Source organism: Rhipicephalus microplus, chromosome X (assembly GCF_043290135.1).
Source record: "Rhipicephalus microplus isolate Deutch F79 chromosome X, USDA_Rmic, whole genome shotgun sequence".
NCBI classification, from domain to species: domain Eukaryota; kingdom Metazoa; phylum Arthropoda; class Arachnida; order Ixodida; family Ixodidae; genus Rhipicephalus; species Rhipicephalus microplus.
The window spans coordinates 133,503,595-133,525,963 of NC_134710.1; the positions used below are offsets into that span (position 1 = coordinate 133,503,595).

The following is a 22,369-nucleotide window of genomic DNA, read 5'->3' on the forward strand; positions in this document are numbered from 1 at the left end:
AGGAGGCACTGGTACAGTTGTCCTCCATGCCCCTGGATGTTAGCAAATTACCTGAACCTAAATGTTGTCAAGAGGTGCACATGTTGCCATGCTCTCTGAAGGCTTTCCTTTGTGCCGTCACCAATGGGATCAGGGGCACGTACTATGAGCACAAGGCAGAGGTAAATTGTGAGCTTAATAGGCACCAAGCCTCCTAAGAACCATCGGTTGTGCAGCAGCAAGGTCTTCTCTGATGCGATGCTTCCGTGCTTTCCGTTTCCTGGTCAGGACCTCTGTGTGGCAGTGATTTCAAGCAAGAGGACAAAAAGCAGTCATTGAAAGAAAGTGGTTGCACGGAATGTGCCCTATTGCAGATGTGAAAACACCACAACAGTCATTTTATCATCAAAGCTGCTGTTGTGTCCGGCACGTCAGAGGCTGTCTTGATCGATTGTGGCTCACCGTTGGTTAGAAGCATTCTAGTGGACTTTGGTGTGTTAAGCAGCGCTGAGAGCAGCAACAAAGGCAAGTTTCTTGTTGCCCATTCAGATACTAAACGCGACATAGTACCAAACACAGGTAGCAAACCATGTGAACACAAAATCTCTCTTTCTGAACAAGTCGGTGAAGCTGCATCGAACGTTATCTTTAGTGACAGTCGAAGAGCAGTACCTGGACGACTGCTACCAGCTCGAACAGGTACCCTACATTTAGAATAATTGAAATGATGCACAACCACTCACGGATGTTGAAGACAGATCTCAAAGATTGTATTGGCAGTCATGATGTCACATCCAGAATGTGTGCACTCGAGTCGAACGTGGACACAAGCAAACGGGTAACTAATGAAGACGCCAGGATGACAGACTTCGAATAGAGCTGCTTAAGACGGCAATGATTCAGCATCGACCAGTTCAAACTGGGTGTCCCACAGAAGACGAATTTGAATTCCGTCGCCTCTGAACCTCCTAGGCAGTTGCAGTGAATGAGTCGCGAGAGTGCCTCTCTCATTTTGGACATAGCCATCTAGTTCCACGCCAATGAGAAAGCCAGCTTCATCTTTTTCAAGCCAGGCTGCATCAGCCAGTCCTGCGTGTCAATTGCTCCAGGAGGTTTAGCCGAAAATTGGGAACTTTGAAAGGTTCTTTGTAGTGAAGCTAGACCAGACTTGTTGTTTCGCGGTGGAAATTGCTACCATTTCGGTATATCAACTCGGAAAGGAGGTGGTTTCACTGAAATTTTCTGTTATTGACTGGATGCAGATGTGCATGAACTTGGCTTTTGGGCATGACTTATCTATTCTAATGAGCGAGAAAGTATGAAATAACGGCAAATTAATGTTTCAGGTCTTGCAAGCTGTCCAAACAATCTTGGATCTTTTTCGGAAGGAGGCCGGGATTAAGAATCCACATCCCCTAGATAGTCTCTACGAAACACTGGAATGTGAATTGACGGAACTGGACCGCACCAATGATGATTATAAGGTATTTTGTGGTGAAGAACTCGGCACTGCATGAAAATCAGCTGTTTGACTTGCAGGTAATATTGCTATGAACTTAAAGGGATTTGTTTTTGTTAGTACAACCATGGCAGCTGGATAAAAAACAAGGTGTGGCCTGTTGCATGCCGCCGAAGCGGTGGGACGGGCCTAGTTCACCTCGCGCCCGCTCTAGCGCCACCAATCCTCTCAGGAGGAACGCTTTCACATGCATTTCTACGCGAAACAGTTCGCCGTATTTAGCACGTTTTGTAGCTCCACATCACAGGTTCGATTCTGAATAGTTATTAGGAGTACCTATTACACCACATATGTGAACAGTTTGCCCTAGGAGGGTCAATCATTCGCAGAGCATGGGCTTCAATACTCTCCATGAGTGCTGCCCGCTTGACTCACCTGAAATGAAAAGGGTCACCAATTCTGTTCGATGGTGGCAATCGCCGGGCAGATTCCAAAAGCTGACGTATCGGCCCACCAAAGCGCGCCGCGAAAGCACACATAATTTAAGTGTAGCTTCTTTTAGTGCATTAACAATGCAGATTGCGACAGGGTTGCCACTGACTTTTCACTTAAATTTGCCAAATGACCAGCGAATAGTCTTCATTTTTCTTCAAATTTAGCCAAAAAAAAAAATTGCCAGATCCCACGTACAGTGGGAATTGATGATATGCGAAGTACGAATGAGGGAGGTTGATATGTCACTGTAAAATCAACACAATGTTAGGAGGTGGAGGTAAATGATGTTGTACATGACTTACGTGTCATGATTATCATGTTTGGATGTGTCATTTACTTTTGTCATCTATTCACGTCATGTGATACCCACTTTAGTATATGTGGAGCTAACGAAACGGTCCATGAGCGTGGTATGTTGTCATGTTCCTACATGACACGCATGTCAGGATTATCATGTTTGCGCCGGTCATATATGTCATCATCCATTGACATCACGTAACACCAAATTTGGTATATATGGAGCTAGCAAAACATTCGCGAGCGCATCATGAAGGGCCCAATATACTCCAATATAGTATTGACGCATGCACACGCTAGGCACAGCGACACTACGTTAGCAAAATGCGAGCACTCTATAGTCTAACGCCAGACGCGATGGTGACGCGTCTATACGCTATACTATATACGCCAGACGCGACGTATATGTGACGCTAGCGAAACGGCAGCGAGCGCATCATGAGCGTGGAATGTAGTCATGTTGTTACATGACACGCATGTCAGGAGTTTTATGATAGCGTCTGTCGCTTGTGCTCGCCTTGCAATCATGTCATACCATTCCAGTTTTGCAACATGCGATGTAAACGAAACCGCTGCAAGAGCTGCTGGGCCATAATGTAAATCATGACATTCATGACATGCATGTCATCATTTTTGTGTTATGACTAGTCAAATATGTTCTTCATACAGTCAGGTTATGCCATACCAAGTTTGGTATCGATATCATTATGGAAACGGCCAGGAGAGCTAAAAGTCATAGGTGGACGGACAGACAGACAGACACGCTCAAAGTCGCCGAAGTTCGCTAAGAAATTCTTCATGTTTAAAAGTCGCCACTCAACATATGTGTGGCGGGTGTGTAAATTGCTAATTATGTATAGCCCTCTGGAGTATAGTACCATCCATAAACCCTAAAATATACTGACGTTTTACAATATCAGTCGAATCACCCAATTCACCATGGTAGGGTTCACTGTGCTAGAATAGGCTTGAAGTCCCATCACCTGATTCACCATGGGAGCAGTGAGAAAGGGTATGCAGGCACTAGCAGCGTCCCTGCATGCTAGCGTTTAATAACAAAAATTTGTGATGGTTTCAGTTGTCGAATACAAGGTGAAACAGTCGCTGCAAGAGAGGGATGACGTGCGTACCTTTCCGGCAGATTTTAGGGAATCTCATTGCAGTGGACTAATGTTTAATAATTGAATAAATTAATTATAAAACAACATAAATTTGAAAGGACTGTGTAATCATAGTAATGCCCACACCCCGCTTTCGGTGCAGTCATGCTTATGCTACACATTTGCCTCAATGCAATTTCTGAAAGCTGCCTCAACAAATCGACTTGTTGGTCGGCCCGAAAAGTATGTTCACAAATTTACGTTCCACATACCAAATCTGAAAGTACTACTGTAGTGAATACGTCAACAAGCTATTGAGTACAGTGGGAGCTGTGGTCAAAACACATGGCTTAGCTGTCGCCTAGCCTCTCGAGATGCGAAACATTAAAACTCTTAAAAGCTATATAACTTATACCACCGCTTTGCGGCACGTTAAGAGGTCCGGGACCTAAATTGTAATGGGAGGTTATTGGTGGACGCACCAGTACGTCAGTGCATCAAGGATATAGGTGAATGACAGTCGTACTGAATTGCGAGTAAAGTGCGCCTTCTACTGGAGGTTCTACAAATATGAAAAAAAAATTGAAAAGATGTTGCCCATACGTTTTGAAAGTACTGAGTATATAATGGATAACTCAGTCGACACCTAAGCTGAAAATCGCCAAAAATTCGCCATGTCGCCATTCATAATTTTAGGTTGTCACGGGCCTCTCGAATTCTGCCAATTTAGTGAAAAGTAGCCACCAGTGGCAACCCTGGGTTGCCATCAAAAGACTGAGTTAAAAAGCAAGAGTTTACGACACAAACAAAATATGTATTAGCAAAGGCACCACACAAACTTGCACACACAACACCTATCAATTGCAGCTCATAAAATCACTTAGAAGGTATTTAAAAGAACAGGAACAAACTTGCTGTGCTACAAATGCAATCTCGCTGTGCTACAAATGCAATCTCGCTCGTCATAAACTGTGCAAGAACACTTAGCAGCCTCAAATATTCACCACAAGTGTGTACTCCACAGTTCTTCGAACGTGTCTCGAAGATTTCTCATCAAGAAAACACTGGAACGAACTCCAGCGCTGGTCGTTGTCCCGGCAAGACTCAACGAAATACTCCAGCAGCGTCATAACTTGATCCTTCAACATCGACTGACTGCACTACATGACTCGCTCACACTGCCCAAACATCACAACTTCTTGGCTGATCTTCAACACCCGTCCTACTCTCTGACACCTCCAGTTTGTATCCTTCCCGGCTTCCCGAACATACCAAGTAATTGTACTGCACATAGCACGTACCAGCGTGGCACCCAGGAGAAAAGGTTTTGTCTCGCCGGTTCTTCTGTGAAAGTGGTCACTTCTAAAAGAGGCTCCGCTTCGATGTCTCGATTTCTCCTAATCTGTGCTGGTTGGCTGTAGCATGTGTAGAAGGTAAGGGCATGCCTTGGGCGCCTTTTGATGCATGTTTTCTTGTTTAATTGTGCGCGCTCGTGGAGGGAACGTTTGGCAAGATGATTTGATGCTGTCGTCTGGAGGCGGCAATACGTGTCTGCTTCAGTGCTCGTTTGTGACAAAAATAAGTGCCCTGTTATGAATAATACACATCCCGATATGCTTCTTGAAACTGTAAATCGCAGGGGAATACGTTGTGCTTCAATGTAGCATCTTTTTTTTTCTTTAGAGCTGCTCAGCGGCACACAACAGCTTCGCGGCATCACACCACTGAAAAACCGTCTGCCACACATGCGCGCATCAAAGAATCATACTCGATCATAGAAAACATGAGGCAAGCTACCCCCCACACACGATCGCACACAAAAAAAAGCACGAGAAAGCACACGGACATGCACAAATTCTCATGCAACCACATTGAAACACGAAGTGCCATCTGCTTTGACGGGTCAGTGCCCTCCTCAAAAAAGCAGCCGAAACTGTAAACTCTGCCCAGTCGCACTCACCCATTGATGGTGACGTGACGCAACTGGCCGCTCCTTGTTTTTTTATTCAGCAGCCGTTGTACAACATTCGTGACAATCAACGGACAATCAAGCCAAGTAAATTATAGGCGATGCTATTTGTACTGTAGACTTGAAAAAAGAACGACAGAAACTAATACGCAAGAAGCCAATCAATGAGCTAGGACTGAGAGGGATAGTACAGGAATTCAGAGTTTCGCTTCAGAACAGGTACTCAGCTCTTATCGAGAAAAACAGCCTTAGTGTTGATGCAGTTATTGATTATTGGACTAGTATCATTATGGAGTGTGCAGTGAAAGTTGGAGACAGGGTAGATAAACAGGACACTGGCAAGCTGTTCCAGGAAATGAAGAACCTAATTCGAAGTTACTTAATAAGCTTTCGAAGTTACTTAATAAGCGTGAGGTATCCGATGTGTGAAGGTATAACATGAAAAGAATTGAACACGCTCGGAAGAACGGAGGAAGCGTCAAAGCAGTGAAGAGAAAACTTGGGATAGGCAAAAACCAGATGTATGCACTAAGGGACAAGGAAAGCAAAGTAACTGCCAGTATGGATAGGATAGTAAAATTAGCGGAGGAGTTTTACAGACATCTGTACAGTAGTCAGCATATAAGAACTAGCGGTAACCCAGATGACACCCCACCAGTAATGATAGAAGAAGTCAGAAAAGCCTTGGAGAGCATGCGGAGAGGCAAAGCTGCTGGTGAGGATCACGTAACATCAGATCTGCTGAGACATAGAGGACAGATTGTGTTAGAAAAACTAGCAACCCTTTTTACGAGGCGTCTCCTGACGGGAAGAGTACCAGAATCTTGGAAGAATTCTAACATCATCCTAATACATAAGAAAGGAGATGATAAGGACTTGAAGAATTACAGACCGATCAGCTTGCTGTCCGTAGTATACAAGCTATTTACGAAGGTAATTGCTAATAGAATTAAGACATTAGAATTCAATCAACCAAAAGAGCAAGCAAGATTTTGAACAGGCTACTCAACAATCGACCACATTAATACTATCAATCAGGTAATGGAGAAACGCTCAGAATATAGCCAACCACTATATATAGCCTTCATAGATTACGAAAAGGCGTTTGACTCAGTGGAAATATGAGCAGTCATGCAGACGCAGCAGAATCAGGGCGCCGACGGAGCATATATAAACATCCTAGAAAAAATCTACAGGGGATCAACTGCTACCATAGTGCTTCATAAAGAAAGCAGCAGAATACCAATCAAGAAGAATGTAAGGCTGAGAGATACAATGTCCCGAATGCTATTTACCATGTGCTTATAGGAAGTTTTCAGAGACCTACAATGGAAACAGACATAAGAGTTCATGGAGAGTATCTTAGTAACCAGGAGCGGCGATGGCGTAGTGGTTAAAGCATGCGCCTCGCATGCAAAACGTCCGTGGTTAGAATCCCTGTGCCGCGCACTTCCCAACCGGATAAAAAAAATCCGCGTGGTGATGGAACTGCATTAAAAGGCCTGTGATGTGGCCTCACCGGTAACCACCGCCGGTAACGCGCTCCCTCACCAGAGAAAGATTGGCCACCTTGGTGCAGTATCTGGCCCCTACCTCCGATAAGCATACGTCAATTAAATCACGGCCCTCAGTCCCCAGCAGCTGCGAAGCAACTGACCACGGCGGCGGTCAGATCTGCAACGCAGCAGAGGGTGCTAAGAATCTTTGTATCCGGACAGGCCGCCATCGGAACCTGAACTTGGCGACGTTTAAAAAAACTGGAACCTTATTTAGTGAGGGAAGTCTAGCTGTACTATTTGAGGAACGAGAGGGTGTTAAATGGGATATAATAGGGCTCCGTGAGGGTAGGAGCACAGATGAGGGCTATACGGTGCTACAGAATGGGCACGTCCTTTGCTATCGGGGATTAGCTGACAGAAGAGAACTGGGAGTGGGGTTCCTAATTCACAGAAACATAGCTGGCAACATAGAGGAATACTATAGCATTAATCAAAGGGTGGTAGGTACAGTAATTAAACTGAGTAAGAGATACAAGATGAAGGTGGTACAGGCGTACGCGCCTACATCCAGCCATGATGACGCCTCAGTTGAAAGCTTCTATGGAGACGTGAAATCGGCAATGAGTAAAATAAAAACACAGTATACTATACTGATGGGAGACTTCAATGCAAAGGTAGGGAAGAAGCAGGCTGGAGACCAGGCAGTAGGAGATTATGGCATTGGTACTAGAAACGCCAGAGGAGAGCTACTACTAGAATTCGCAGAACGCAATACTTTACGGATTTTGAATACCCTCTACTGAATACGAGGAAACCGCAAGTGGACATGGAAAAGCCCTAATGGCGAAAATAAGAACGAAATAGCCCTAATGGCGAAAATAAGAACGAAATAGGCTTTATATCGAGTGCACACCCAGGCATCGTGCAGGATGTGGAAGTGGTTGGCAAGGTACGATGCAGTGACCATAGAATAGTACGGTCTCGAATTCGCCTAGACTTGAAGAAGGAACGACAGAAACTGATACGTAAGAAGCCAATCAATCAGCTAGCACTGAGAGGAAAAGTACAGGAATTCAGTCTCGCTTCAGAATAGGTACTCCGCTCTTAGTGAGGAAATCAACCTTAGCGTAGGTACAATGAGTGATAATCTGACGAGTATCTTTACGGAGTGTGCAGTGGAAGTTGCAGGCAGGATAGTTAGACAGGACACTGGCAAGCTTTCCCAGCAAACGAAGAATCTCATTAAGAAGCATCAAATCATGAAAGTCTCAAGTAAACAGACAAAATATGACTGGCAGAGTTTTCGAAATTGATTAACAGGCGTAAGGTATGCTATGTAAGACGGTATAACATGGAGAGAATTGAACACGCTCTGAAAAACGGAGGAAGCGTCAAAGCAGTGAAGAGGAAACTTGGGATTGGCAAAAAACGGATGTACGGTATGCACTAAGGGACAAAAAAGGCAAAATAACTACCGATATGAATAGGATAGTTAAATAGCGGAAGAGTTTCACAGAGATCTGTACAGTAGCCGGGACAACCACGACCTTAATACTATAAGAACTAGGAGTAACCGAGATGACACCCCACCAGTAATGATAGAAGTCAGAAAAGCTTTGGAGAGCATGCGAAGAGGCAAAGCTGCTGGTGAGGATCATGTAACATCAGATCTGCTGAAAGATGGAGGACAGATTGTGTTAGAAAAACTAGCCATCCTGTTTACGAGGTGTCTCCTGATGGTAAGAGTACCAGAGTCTTAGAAGAATGCTAACATCATCTTAATACATAAGAAAGGAGATGACAAGGACTTGAAGAATTACAGGCCGATCAGCTTGCTCTCTGTAGTATACAAGCTATTTACAAAGGTAATTGCTAACAGAGTAAATAAAACATTAGAATTCAATCAACCAAAGGAACAAGCAGGATTTCGAACAGGCTACTCAACAATCGACCACTATAATACTATCAATCAGGTAATAGAGAAATGCTCAGAATATAACCAACCACTATACATAGCTTTCATAGATTACGAGAAGGCGTTTCATTCAGTAGAAATATCGGCCGTCATGCAGACACTGTGTAATCAGGGCGTCGATGAGGTATATATAAACATCTTGGAAGAAATCTACTGGGGATCAACTGCTACCATAGTGCTTCATAAAGAAAGCAACAGAATGCCAATTAAAAAGGGTGTAAGGCAGGGAGACACAATCTCTCCAATGCTCTTTACCGCATGCTTACAGGAGGTTTTCAGAAGCCTTGAATGGGAACAGTTAGGGATAAGAGTTAATGGAGAGTACCTCAGTAACCTGCGCTTCGCCGATGACATTGCATTGCTGAGTAACTCAGGGGACGAATTGCAACTCATGATTACGGAGTTAGACGAGAAGAGCAGAAAGGTGGATCTTAAAATTAACCTGCAGAAAACGAAAGTAATGTACAACGACTTTGGAAAAGAGCAGCGCTTCGAGATAGGTAATAGTGCACTTGGAATTGTAAAAAACTATGTTTACTTAGGGCAGGTAATAACTGTGGAGCCGAAGTACGAGACTGAAGTAACAAGAAGAATAAGAATGGGGTGGAGCACATTTGGCAAGCACTCTCAAATAATGACAGGTAGATTGCCACTATCCCTCAAGAAGAAGGTATATAACAGCTGTATTCTCCGGTACTTAGCTACGGATGGGAAACCTGGAGACTTACAAAGAGAGTTCAGCTTAAATTGAGGACCACGTAGCGAGCAATGGAAAAAAAATGGTAGGTGTAACCTTAAGAGACAAGAAGAGAGCAGAGTTAATTTGGGAACAAGCGGGGGTTAAGGATATCATAGTTGAAATCAAAAAGAAGAAATTGACATGGGCCGGGCATGTAGCGTGTAGACAGGATAACCGCTGGTCATTAAGGGTAACTAACTGGATTCCTAGAGAAGGCAAGCGGGGCATGGGGAGACAGAAGTTTAGGTGGGCAGATGAGAGTAAGAAGTTTGCGCGTATAAATTGGCAGCAGCAAGCACAGGACTGAGTTTACTGGCGGAACATGGGAGATGCCTTTCTTCTGCAGTGGACGTAGTCAGGCTGATGATGATGATGATGAATTGTGAATAAGCTAAAGCAGATGAAAGGCAACTTGCTGCCAGCAGGGATGAAACCTACTGAATTGGAGCTGTAGGACATAAGACAACAATGTGTAGGAGCTTCATTTCAGGCCACTATTGATTCTTGTTGTAAAGCCTTTTCAACACATTTCTTGTATGCTCAGCATTATTGAGAAAGCATATTGTCCACTATTGTAATTTGTTAATGTAATGTCACTAATATCCACCGATGTAATCAAATCAAACATTTCAACTGCAAACCTTATGTGCGTGGCTTTGTTGTATCCAAGGAACTTCCTTGGCCCCGGCTTCACGTAGACGGCACCCCTGGGCTGACCCACCCAAGGGAAACCGGCAGTCGCCTTTTCCTGTCTTTCTCTCCCCTCATCTTCGTATTTCTGCCTTACTTCTTATCTTTCCTGTCCTCTCCTCTCTTCCATTGATTTCCACTCTTTCCGGCGGCAAGGGTTAACCTTGTGTGTGTGCCCTGTGTTTGACACATTATATTTGGTTATAGTTGCTGTGTACAGCTGGCGTTGGCATGCCTTATGTAACTCTAAGTGCTGTCATGTCCCCACGTAGGGCTCCATGGTGGGTGGCTGGCATGGCTGTTGCACACTTTCATAATTTATGGCCTCCACTCATTTCCTCCTGCTGTCTGGGCCTTCAATCTATTCCTGAAACCAAAAGAAATATTCCCATGCTTCCACATAATTCATTGTGAAACTGCTGAAAAGAACCCGAGAGCGATCTCTCCTTTCATTGTATCTAAATGCCTTACAACTACACTTGGTCAAGAATATCAGGCTATCAGAATGGCTAGTGGTGACCTTCTCCTTGAAGTAAAAAGCAAAACCCAGTTCGAGAACCTGCCAAAGCATGTCTCTTTTGGAAGCACCCCAGTCTCTAACACTGCACCGTTTTCTGAACAGTTCCCGAGGTGTTGTGTACGACCAAGACCTGCTGGAGCTCACTGAAAATGAGCTTCTTGAGGTTTGAAACGACCTACATGTGACACAAGTACAGCAAATAAAAGCCAGACAAAACGACAAGGAAATTCCCACCAAACACCTGATAGTAACATTTTACACAAGTACCCTACCCGAACACCTTGAAACAGGCTATTTGATGTTAAAGGTCAGACCCTGTATCCCCAACCCCCGACATTGCTTTAAGTGCCAGCGTTTTGGTTACGGTTCTCAGAGCTGCCACAGCTGTCTAACCTGTGCAAGTGCAGTTCACATGAACATCCTGGCGACAACTGTGCGGAACTTCCTCGCCGCTCGAACTGCGGCGGCGGGCATCCAGCTTAATATCACGCCTGTCCAGCCTGGAAACATGAAAAATAAATTATAACATTGAAAGTAACACAAAACATCTCATTTAAGGAGGCACGGAAACGTCTTGTTGTTCCGCAGGTCGCGGGATCAAATCGCGGCTGTGGCGGCTGCATTTCCGATGGAGGCGGTAATGTTGTAGGCCCGTGTACTCAGATTTGGGTGCACGTTAAAGAACTCCAGGTGGTCAAAATTTCCGGAGCCCTCCACTACGGCGTCTCTCATAATCAAATAGTGGTTTTGGGACGTTAAACTCCACAAATCAATCAATCAACGTCTTGTTGTCTGTACAGGGTCCTTCATTCTTCGACGTGGCACGCATAGGGTCAGTGCCTCAACCGTTCGCAGCACCTGCACGTAATACACACAGTGGACGGGTGGCAGCACTACCTGCCCCCTCAGCGGAAGCAGTGGCCAGTGCTGCTCTGCCACCAAAGGGTATGCAGGCCCCCGGATATGCAGGCCAAGGGCCTTCTGCGCTGGTAGAGAGGCCTAAGACATCTTTGCCCGTAAGCCTTAACCGCGAATTAACATCCAGAACCTCTTCCGAGGTTATGGATACGATAAGTCCAACGGTGTCTCAGGCGCCGAAGGATAAGCGCAGCTCGTTCGAGCACGTTGAAAAATCCAAAAGCCCTGTTAGGGGGCCCAAGGAGGCTACCTGACTTAAGACAAAATCTCTCCCCTGCACACAGCACTAAATTACACTCATAATGAATACACAAATCATACAATGGAATCTCATAGGGCTGATTGAAACCTCGATGACGTCCAAAAACTCCTACACAAACATTCACCAAAAGTGCTGTGTGTACGAGATACACCCTTAAAGTTCGACCACACCAATTTTATACGCTGTTATGTAATATTCAGAAAGGATCGCAATGATGCCATCAGGTCATCTAGTGGCGTGGCCATTATAGTTAACTAAAAAGTATCATCTACTCATCTACCACTTAGAACATCGCTTGAGGCAGTGGTTGTTCGAGCTGTCCTTTTCAATAAACTTGTCACCATCTGCTCCCTTTACATACCTCCATAGTACCATCTCGAAAAACATAAATCGCAGTCCCTGATAGATGAACTACCGGAACCTTGTGTGGTTCGTGGGGACCTGAATGCACATAATGGTCTTAGGGGCGACTCTCGCTGTGATGCACGGGGTAGCCTTATCAAACAGTTCCTTTTTTCTTCGGATGCGTGTTTATTGAATAGAAAAGAGCCAACATACTTTAGCTTCGCCAACAAAACCTACTCATCCATAGATCTCAGCATTGTGTCCCTATCACTTGTACCCCTGCTTCAATGGAAAGTGATCAACAATCCTTTCGGAAGTGGCCACTTTCCGATCAGTCTAAGTACATCAATAGACAAAGGTCCTCCACATGTTCCCAGATGGCAGACAGACAAAAGCGGACTGGAAAAAGTTCAGAGAAGCTACTCGCTTGACTTGGTTGGTTGGACATAAATGAATTAAGTATAGATGCAGCTGTAGAGTTTTTGACATCACTTCTTACTGATGCTGCAACAAAGTGCATCCTACAAACTGGACTGTCCGCCAGGTGACACGGCCCTTGGTGGAACAGTGAGTGTCCCAATGCACGTAGAAAGCAAAATAAAGCATGGAAGCTGCTTCGGGACTCTCCGACAGCGAAGAATCTTGCAAATTTTAAAAACATAAAGTCTCAAGGCAGAAGGACGCGCCAACAGGCCAGAAGGGAAAGTTGGCACAAGTTTATATCAGGCATCAATTCATATACACAGGAGGCTAAAGTCTGGAACGTGGTTAAGAGGGTAAGCAGGAAGACAAGTACATTCACTCCCTCTTGTAAACACACAAGGTGACAACTTGGAAGATCAAGTGAACTTCCTCGGCGCACACTTCTAGCTGGTGTCCAGCTCGTCACACTATAATGGAGCCTTCCAAAGATACAAAACAAGAATTGAAAAGCAGAAACTATAACGCAAATGTACAAAATATGAGGAATACAACCAGCCTTTTAGCTTGGCTGAGCTACAAACATCGCTGGGTGCTGCACTGATTAGGCCCCTGGTTCTGATTGCGTGGTTTACAAGATGTTGAAAAACTTACCTCCTGAAACTCGAAAAGCCTTACTCTCCCTGTATTATGCCATACGGTCTTCCGGTGAGATCCCTGCATCTTGGAAAGAGGCCATTGTAATTCCAATTTTGAAAAACGGCAAGGATCCATCCTCTGTGGCGAATTACAGGCCAATCGCTTTAATAAGTTGCTTGTGTAAGCTTTTTAAAAAGATGATTAACTGCAGAGTACTACATTTCCTGGAAACAAACAACCTACTGGACCCATACCAGCGTGGTTTTCGCAAGGGTAGATCCACCACTGACCACCTGTTACGTTTTGAGGCACAAATCCACGACGCTTTTGTTCAGAAAAAAGTTTTTTTTTTTTCAGTTTTCTTAGATATAGAAAAGGCATACAACACCAAATGGCGCTTTGGCATACTGCGAGACTTCTCACATTTAGGTGTCCGAGGTAACATGCTGAGAGACCGTCAAGCCCCGTAGTATCAGCAGCATGGTCCTTAGCACATTGTGCGGCACAGCTATGGTGCTAGAGAACTACGACGTCTCGTGGTAGTGCCCTCAGTATGATGCTGCAGAGCATCGATGAAGACCGTCGCCCACTCACTGACTCTATCCCTTTGTTGTTCACAAGCACTTGGTCTTATAGTTTTCGGATGACTCCAGTGTCACCTGATGCTCGAACAGAACTCAGATGATGCCATCTTACAAAGTACAGTAAAAGCTCGTTAATTCAACACCCGTTAACTCAGAAATTCGGATAACTCGGATGGCTCTATTGGTCCCGGCCAAAGTGCATGTTAATCTATGGGACCAAACCTTCGTTATTTTCTCGGAATTCGGCTCCGCACCGCTTAATTCGGACAAATGCTGACGGCTGCTGCTACACAAAAGTGTGATAAAGCAGCGCTGGCACCACTGGAGTGAAACCGAAACCTGAGTGGCATCGCCATCATCATCAACTAGTGGGGGCGATCGCAGCGTCACCGAACGTCGGTGTCTTCTTTCTTCTCCACTCAGCGCCTCCGACGCCATTTTCTCTTGTGTTGTCGTGTCAAAACCATCTCTTCTTGCGGAGTTCTCTTTTTCTTCCATTGTGACCGTATTTGCATGCCACCACCATCGTGCGCTACAGTGATGGCAACGCCGAAAAAGCGGCAGAACTACGACACGAAGAACTTGGCAACTAAAGTGGAAATTTTGGAAGCACTGAAGAACAGCGAATCGCGACAGCAGGTTATGACCAAGTACAACGTGAGGCGGAGCACGTTGGGAACGTACGTGAAAAATGAACAACAGCTGGTAAATATGCCGGCTCAATTACCTTGCCTAATAATACCTCTCTTACGTCATGCATTCAGATTTCCAACTATGACTCGATATTTCTAACGCCAACAACAGAAGCAGAAATCACAACCATTATTAATTCTCTAAAAAAATACTTGTGCTCCTGGTGATGATGACATCTCACCATTGCCAATTAAGAATTCTATTAGTTGCCTTATAGAACCACTGACCTATACAATCAGATGTTGGCTACTGGCATGTTCCCAGATAGATTAAAGATAGCACGTGTTAGTGTTGTCTTTGAAGGTGGAAATAAAACAGAATTCGGTAATTACCGGCCAATTTCAGTTCTGCCAATTTTTTCTAAGGTTGCTGAAAAAATAATTTATACACGTTTCTTTGGCTTCCTTTCTGCAAATAATGTGATAAGTGATCATCAATACAGTTTTCAACCTGGGAAATCGACTGAAACCGCATTGCTTCATATAAAAAATGTCTTAATTCGAAACATTGAAATGAAACACTTTACTATCGGACTATTTCTCGACTTCAGTAAAGCGTTTGATTCGGTTCATGACATTCTCATAGCAAAATTAGAAATATATGGAATTCGTGGCATTGCAAGAAGCCTTATGAAAAGCTACCTGACTGCACGTCAACAATACACAAATCTACATAACGACACTCGCTCTAACTATGGAACAATAAAATATGGAGTACCTCAGGGATCAATATTAGGACCCCTTCTATTCACTGTGTACATAAATGATATTGTAAACATTCCTTCATCTTCGAACATTATCCTATATGCCGACGGCACTAACATCTTCTTTTCTGGTCCCAAGCTAAAAGAACTTGAGCAGAGAGCGAATAGCTGGCTTGAAGAATTAGAGGGATGGTTGAGGGTAAATCAGCTGAGAATAAATGTGAAAAAAACTAATTTCACTTTATTCCGTGCTAAAAACAAAGCAATACACCACAACCCAAAACTCTATTTTGGTAATTCAGAAATAACATGTACCAGTAGCTGCAAGTTTCTGGGCGTACACTTCCACAATGACTTGAGCTGGTCTGATCACGTGAGTCATGTAAAACTGAAAATGGCTTGATCCATTGGTGTTATAAGCCGTATTAACCATCTTCTTCCACATTCGGTGGCAAAGCAGCTATACTTTTCTCTCATTCATTCGCACCTCACATACTGCATGTTAGTTTGGGGCACATGTAATAGGACCAATGCACAAAAATTAATTACCATGCAACAAAAAGCATTGCAGCTAATAACTAAAAGGCCAGATAGACATAGACATAGCAATTTATTTTCTGTTTTTTGTGTATTGTGTTTCACTGAATGCTACAAACTTAAAGTGATAGTTCTTATTTATAATCGTATAAAACAAGATTTTGCTTCATTCAGCAATATGTACGTCACTCGTCACATTGAATATAACTTACGAAGGACGTCACTTGTTTCAGCACGATCTAGAACAAATTATGGTACCCAAACACTTGACCATCAAATAGTAGATATATGTTGTGGGGATCTGAGGAGCGCCCGCGACCATTTTGCGGGCATTCCGCCGCATGGCCACACCCTTTTGCGTTTCTGCTCTGTTAACACCACGTGGCAATAGATGGCGCCACGTGCGGGCGCGGCGCGCGCGCCGAGGGAGCGGGCTTTTTTTTTTCCTCGGACAGCGCCGGGTAAGCACGTGTTTTCCTTCGTCCGTGTCCCCTTTGGGAATCGCGGACGGTAGCCTGCCCGGGGTGGCCTTGGGCACCCCGGCAGGCGTGTTTACTTGAGTGCTGGCTTCGGTAGCGTACGCTAAGCCTAGAGCGGTGCCTAGTGCTTGAAGTGGTCGTACCACAACGAGCCGCACTTGCGTTAGGCCTACGCGTACGAGGTTTGCCCTAACACTCGCGACCAGGCCCAGTGGCCCTCGTGAGAGTGCGCAGCATAGCCGCGAGGGACCTTTTCCCGACCGGCGTGTCAAAGCTCGCCATTGCCAGCTGCGACGTGCTCGCGGTTTTCCCCTTATTGTGAACGTCCGCGTGCGGGTGCCTTTGCTACCCGCGTCTTGGGAGCGGACGTTGTACTGTTGTTCGGGGTGCCACCAGAAGCAATAAAGTGTTGTGTACTGTTACATTAGAACACTGTCTATTTGCCGCGCCGCGCTAAACGCCTTATCAGTTGAGCGCGCGCGGAGCGGTGCGCTACACGCGAGTAAACGGAGTAGCGGCCCTGTGGCTCGCTAAGCGTGAACCCGCGGTGATCGTCCGCTGCAGTTAATAGCGGGGGGTTCACCATACTGGCGCCCAACGCGGTATCAAAGGCTCATTAGGCCTTTGATTAGTCTTAGCCGAGTCAGCCTGCCTTTGCGAATCAAGCTCGCCGCGTTTACCCGCGTTATGTCTGCTCCGCGTGAGTTCTGTCCGCTGACGCTTTTAGCAGATACCGCATTGCTCGAGAACAGGGCCAGTGCCCCCGAGAACAGGGCCAGTGCCCCCCTTGAGCATCACAGTCGTGCACCCTCACTTGTCACAAGCCCCAGTTGGGATGACACGAGGCGCTACGTATCAGCTCCCACTAGAGAGGTAGCGTGTTTTGGGTCCGGGGCCATAGCCCCACCCGAACAGTGCACAAGGGCAGATTGGACTACTACTGCTCCCCTTGGAATGCATGACAGTTCCATGTCACAGCGCTCCGAAACAGCTCTCAGGGGAGCTTCCAGCGCGCAGATCGGCACCGCGGCCTCATCCGTTGCCGAATTTTGCTCGCTGGCTGCTATGCAACCTAGGAGCCTGGTACCCAACGCGGTATCAAAGGCTCATTAAGCCTTGGGTTAGTCTTAGCGAGCCAGTTCGCCTGCGCGATTCGGGCTCGTCGCAACATGTCTGCTCCGTGGCATGCCGCGTTGCACAAAGAGGCCACCGCCTCTATCGACGGGCGGCCTTCGGCGCTCGCCTGTGTCGTCACCCCTTTTTGTGGTGAACACACTCCTACTTGGTAGCTGACGCGCTATCTCGTGCCCCCTGTTGTCTGCCGAGAACCTGGATTCCGGTGCGACGGCCGCTCGCGGTGCCTTAGCACTGGCAAGCGTCGGGGGGTGAAACAGCGGCGAAAAGGGGGAGTCCCCATGAGGACGACCTTAGCTGCTATCCAGGTAAGCGGCGCACTGCGTAGCGGCCGAGCGGGGGGAACTTTCCGAAGGCCACCGTGCCGAGAGCGAACCCGTGACGCCGTGCACGCGGCGGTTGCTGCGGTCCTGAGTGGGCGCGATACCAGACTCCCCCATTTGGGAGAATGGGAGTTGCTTTCGGCAGCGAAGAGCTACTGAAGGCTCAGCAGAGTGATCCGTTTCGAGTCACGGAGGGACGGAGCGCCGTATACGCTGCTTGCTTTGCGGCGGGCGCCGTTAAACCGTCTTGAGAGGCGCGCCGTTACGCTGCTTGTTCTGCGGCGGGCGCGATTAGGAGGCTGAAACAGCGTTTGTCGCTGAGTCCCCGGCGGATTCATTTTGCTGGACCATGACGGGCTCCTGCTGAACTATATAGCCACTGTCGACGAGTCCATAGACCCGTTTGAGGTGGTTATGCCCAAAAGTCTGAGAGCCGCACTGTTGCGAGCCTCTCATGACGAGCCCATTGGCGGTCACCTGAGTGGCTCTAAAGTTTTGCGAAACTGAGCAAGTTTGTGACTTGGCTTGGCATGAAGCATGACATTTTCCGCTATTGCCGTTCCTGCCACGTCTGTCAAACGGTGAAATCAAGGGGTGGCAAGCCGCCCGGCTTGATGAAACCGACTGTCAGTGAGCGTCCGTGGCAAGTAGCCACCTGCGATCTTATGGGGCCGTTCCCCAGGAGTAAGCGGGGGTTCATACATCTGATGGTAGTTGATCATTTTTCCAAATGGGTGGAGCTGTTTCCGCTGCAGAAAGTGACAGGGCGAGCGGTGCTAGAGAGGCTACAGGAAGTGTTTTGTCGGTTCGGCTTTCCGAAAAGATTCATCACGGACAATGCGTCGTATTTCACCGCTCGGGTGTTTGGTGATACGTGCCGTTCCCTAGGAATAGATCACTGCACCACTTCGCCCTACCATCTCCAGTCCAATTTGACGGAGCGAACCAATCGTACGCTCAAACCGATGTTGGCGGCCTTTGCCGAAAGTCAAAAAGACTGGGCAGACCATTTGAGTGAACTCGCGTTTGCAATCCGAACCTCCGAGAGTCGCTCTACTGGTTTCTCTCCCGCCTTCCTTAATTTCGGAAGGGAGTTGGCAAATCCGGTGACCAGTGTCATGCAAATGCCAGCGCGGAGACGAGGAAGAACCGGCAGGCTGTTCTGCTTACGCTTCCACACTTCGGGACAGGCTTTGTCGAGCTCTCAGTAGAGCGAGGCAGAGTTTGGCATCGGCCAGGGCCCAGCAAAAGGCCCAGTACGACCGAAAACGTCGCCACCTTTCATTTAGGGTGGGTGACCTCGTCCTGAAGCGCAACCACGCTCTTAGTGACGCGAGCAAGGGTTTCTCAACTTCGCTCGCTCCAAAGTGGCTTGGTCCGTACCGAGTGGAAAAAGCTTGGACTCCACTCGCGTACTTGCTGAAAGACCCGCTTTCGGAAAAACTCAGCCGTGCCCATATTGCAGACCTGAAAGCCTTTGCGTCGAGGTCTGACGAGCCTGCGCCAGTGCCCAGTGGCTCTTCGCGCAAGCAACGGCGCACACCCGGCGCGGCGGACCGCATTCGGACCACGCACCGGTATAATCTGAGGAAACGGTCACCTTAGTGATTTCGCGCCGGACGGCGGGCTTATTTCCGCAACCGAAGGCCCTCATTTTTACTCTCTAGCCTCAGTTAGCTAACTTCTTTACAGCCAGTGCTTGCAAAGAAGCCTGTTCCGCCCCGTTACTGCTGCTGATTGTCATTTGAGTGTTGTTGTTTACTTGATGTTTTTTTTTTAGTGTTTTTTTTCTTCTCGCTGGAGGAGGGAAATGTAAATTGGTGCTCTAGCGTGGGGAGAGGGACAAATGACACTCTGCGCTTCCCTTGCGGTGCGCGTTTGGAGAGACCCGACCATCGGAGGTGTGTGTGCGTGTGTGTGTGTGCGTGTGGCGGCAACTTAGGAAGTCACCGACCCCTACACCACTTTGGACTCTGAAGGTGTTCGCAGACCTGCACGAAACTCCTGCACGAGGCCCGCTGTCGCAGACGCTGTGCACGACTCGACCGACGCCGCAGGACTCCTCGCAGCCAATGCATTTGGCGACCTTTATTCCAGCAGAAGGGCCGGCTGTCGCAGCGAGGTCCATCCGAACCTCCAACGAGGCGGCGTTCGTCGGACTCGCAGGGCTGTCGGCAACATCGACGAGACGAAGGTGAGCCCGTTCCTCGCATGAAGGCCTCAACCAGAACCCTCCCCTTGAACTCTCGCATCCACGCAATCACCCAAGTCAGACAGTCCACCGAGCCGTGGACGCGCTCTTGCGTGAGCATCATGAACTCCCGTTACCCCTCTTCCGCGGAGCCATTGTATTTGTCAAGTGTATTCTCGTGTTGTTTATTTTTTTTTCTTCAGCAGCAGTTGCAGAGCGAGGCTGAGGCTAGCTGTTGCCCATTGCATGACGCCTTTGCATGCATGGGCGACGACCGGCTGTTTTTGCAGGCCGGTATATAGGGTGAATTAAGGAGAGGAGGATGTGGGGATCTGAGGCGCTCCCGCGACCATTTCGCGGGCATTCCGCCACACGGCCACACCCTTTTGCTTTTCTGCTCTGTTAACACCACGTGGCGATAGATGGCGCCACGTGCGGGCACGGCGCGCGCAGTGGCGCGCGCCGAGGGAGCGGGCTTTTTTTCTCCGTGGACAGCGCCGGGTAAGCACGTGTTTTCCTTCGTCCGCGTCCCCTTTGGGAATCGAGGACGGTAGCCTGCCCGGGGTGGCCTTGGGCAGCCCGGCAGGCGTGTTTACTTGAGTGCTGGCTTCGGTAGCGTACGCTAAGCCTAGAGCGGTGCCTAGTGCTTGAAGTGGTCGTACCACAACGAGCCGCACTTGCGTTAGGCCTACGCGTACGAGGTTTGCCCTAACACTCGCGACCAGGCCCAGTGGCCCTCGTGAGAGTGCGCAGCATAGCCGCGAGGGACCTTTTCCCGACCGGCGTGTCAAAGCTCGCCATTGCCAGCTGCGACGTGCTCGCGGTTTTCCCCTTATTGTGAACGTCCGCGTGCGGGTGCCTTTGCTACCCGCGTCCCGGGAGCGGACGTTGTACTGTTGTTCGGGGTGCCGCCAGAGGCAATAAAGTGTTGTGTACTGTTACATTAGAACACTGTCTATTTGCCGCGCCGCGCTAAACGCCTTATCAGTTGAGCGCGCGCGGAGCGGTGCGCTACACGCGAGTAAACGGAGTAGCGGCCCTGTGGCTCGCTAAGCATGAACCCGCGGTGATCGTCCGCTGCAGTTAATAGCGGGGGGTTCACCATAATGTAACAGTTTTCCTTCTGTAGTAAAATTATCACAGATCAGCAGATCTGTACATCATTTCAAAAAGAAAGTAAGATTACTCTTTGATCTAGGATGAAGTGCTTGATGCAATATGTTTTGCCACTTGCGATGTATACCTGTTCACCAGGTTGTACTTCACTGCATTTCAATTGTTAAGCTACGCACATTGTTAGCTCGACTTGAATTCTGAATTATGATGGATACTATTGCACCTCTTCATTCATTAAATCTATTCACAACTTTATTCTGATGGACATATCAACATGAAATGGTTTTTATAGGTTTTCGTACTTCTATAGCGAAATTGCTTGAAATTTTATGACTTCTTTACAGTGATGCTGATGAATTGTGCTGTACTGGATGTTTCTCGCTTTCCTCAGCACTGTCCTTGTTTTTGTTTTTATTTTTTGTTCACGAAACTGTTTACACGAGTATATGTCTCACTCCTTTTTTTTTTTGTTTACAAGCCAAGCTGTAGGCCTAGTCAGGAAACAGTTTCCTCTGTTTCCTTTTGCCTCATCTCAGTGGCATGTAACTGCTGTGTACACATGCCCGAATAAAGTATTATTATTATTATTAGATTCGACAAGCCTTCGAAAGCGAGAAGTTTTATGCCTCTAGAAAGCGGTTGCGAACCGCAGCTCATCCCCAGCTCGAAGAAGCTTTGCTCCCGTGTATTACTGACTGTTGCAACCCGCATCTGCCTTTGAGCGGACCTCTCATCATGGCGCAAGGTGAGAAGTAAGCTGCAATGATGAACATTGAATTGTTCAAAGCGTCAGAAGGGTGGTTTCGAGAGAGACAAGAACTTGTCTTCAGGAGTGTGTGCGGCGAAAAGGTCAGTGTTGACGAAAGCGTGACCACCGAGTGGAGAAATGTGAAGCTGCTGGAACACATCGCCGCATATGAACCACGTGACGTGTTTAATGCAGATGAAACTGCTCTATTTTTCAGAGCTCTGCCCGACAAGACGGTGACTTTCAAAGGGGACGCGTGCATTGGTGGCAAGAAGTGCAAGCAAAGGATAACTGTGCTTCTTGCCGCCAATATGACTGGCACGGAGCGCTTGCCACTACTTGTCGTCGGGAAGGCGCTTAAGCCACATTGTTTTAAGAACATCAAAAGCCTTCCTGTCGAGTACACAGCGAACAGGAAGGCATGGATGACATCGGACATTTTTCGCGGCTGGCTGCAGCAGTTGGACCGGCACTTCACGTCGAAGGACCGCAAGATAATTATGGTTGTTGACAACTGCAGTGCCCATAACTGTACAGTCGAACTGAAGAGCATCA

At 47.2% G+C, this 22,369-nt stretch overlaps 1 protein-coding gene across 6 annotated transcripts in view; it reads left to right on the top strand.

Annotated features, from left to right (window-relative positions):
• Window positions 1–22,369, top strand: part of LOC119185769 (poly [ADP-ribose] polymerase 2) — a 98,283-nt gene that overhangs the window by 40,459 nt on the left and 35,455 nt on the right. For 5 of the 6 annotated variants that reach the window (XM_075877747.1, XM_075877749.1, XM_075877745.1 and 2 more), the window contains one exon: window positions 1,326–1,463. The exons of the other annotated variant lie outside the window; for it this stretch is intronic. In XM_075877747.1, the coding sequence (XP_075733862.1) occupies window positions 1,326–1,463 (138 nt within the window). The remainder of the gene's footprint in view (window positions 1–1,325; window positions 1,464–22,369) is intronic. 6 annotated transcript variants of the gene reach the window in all.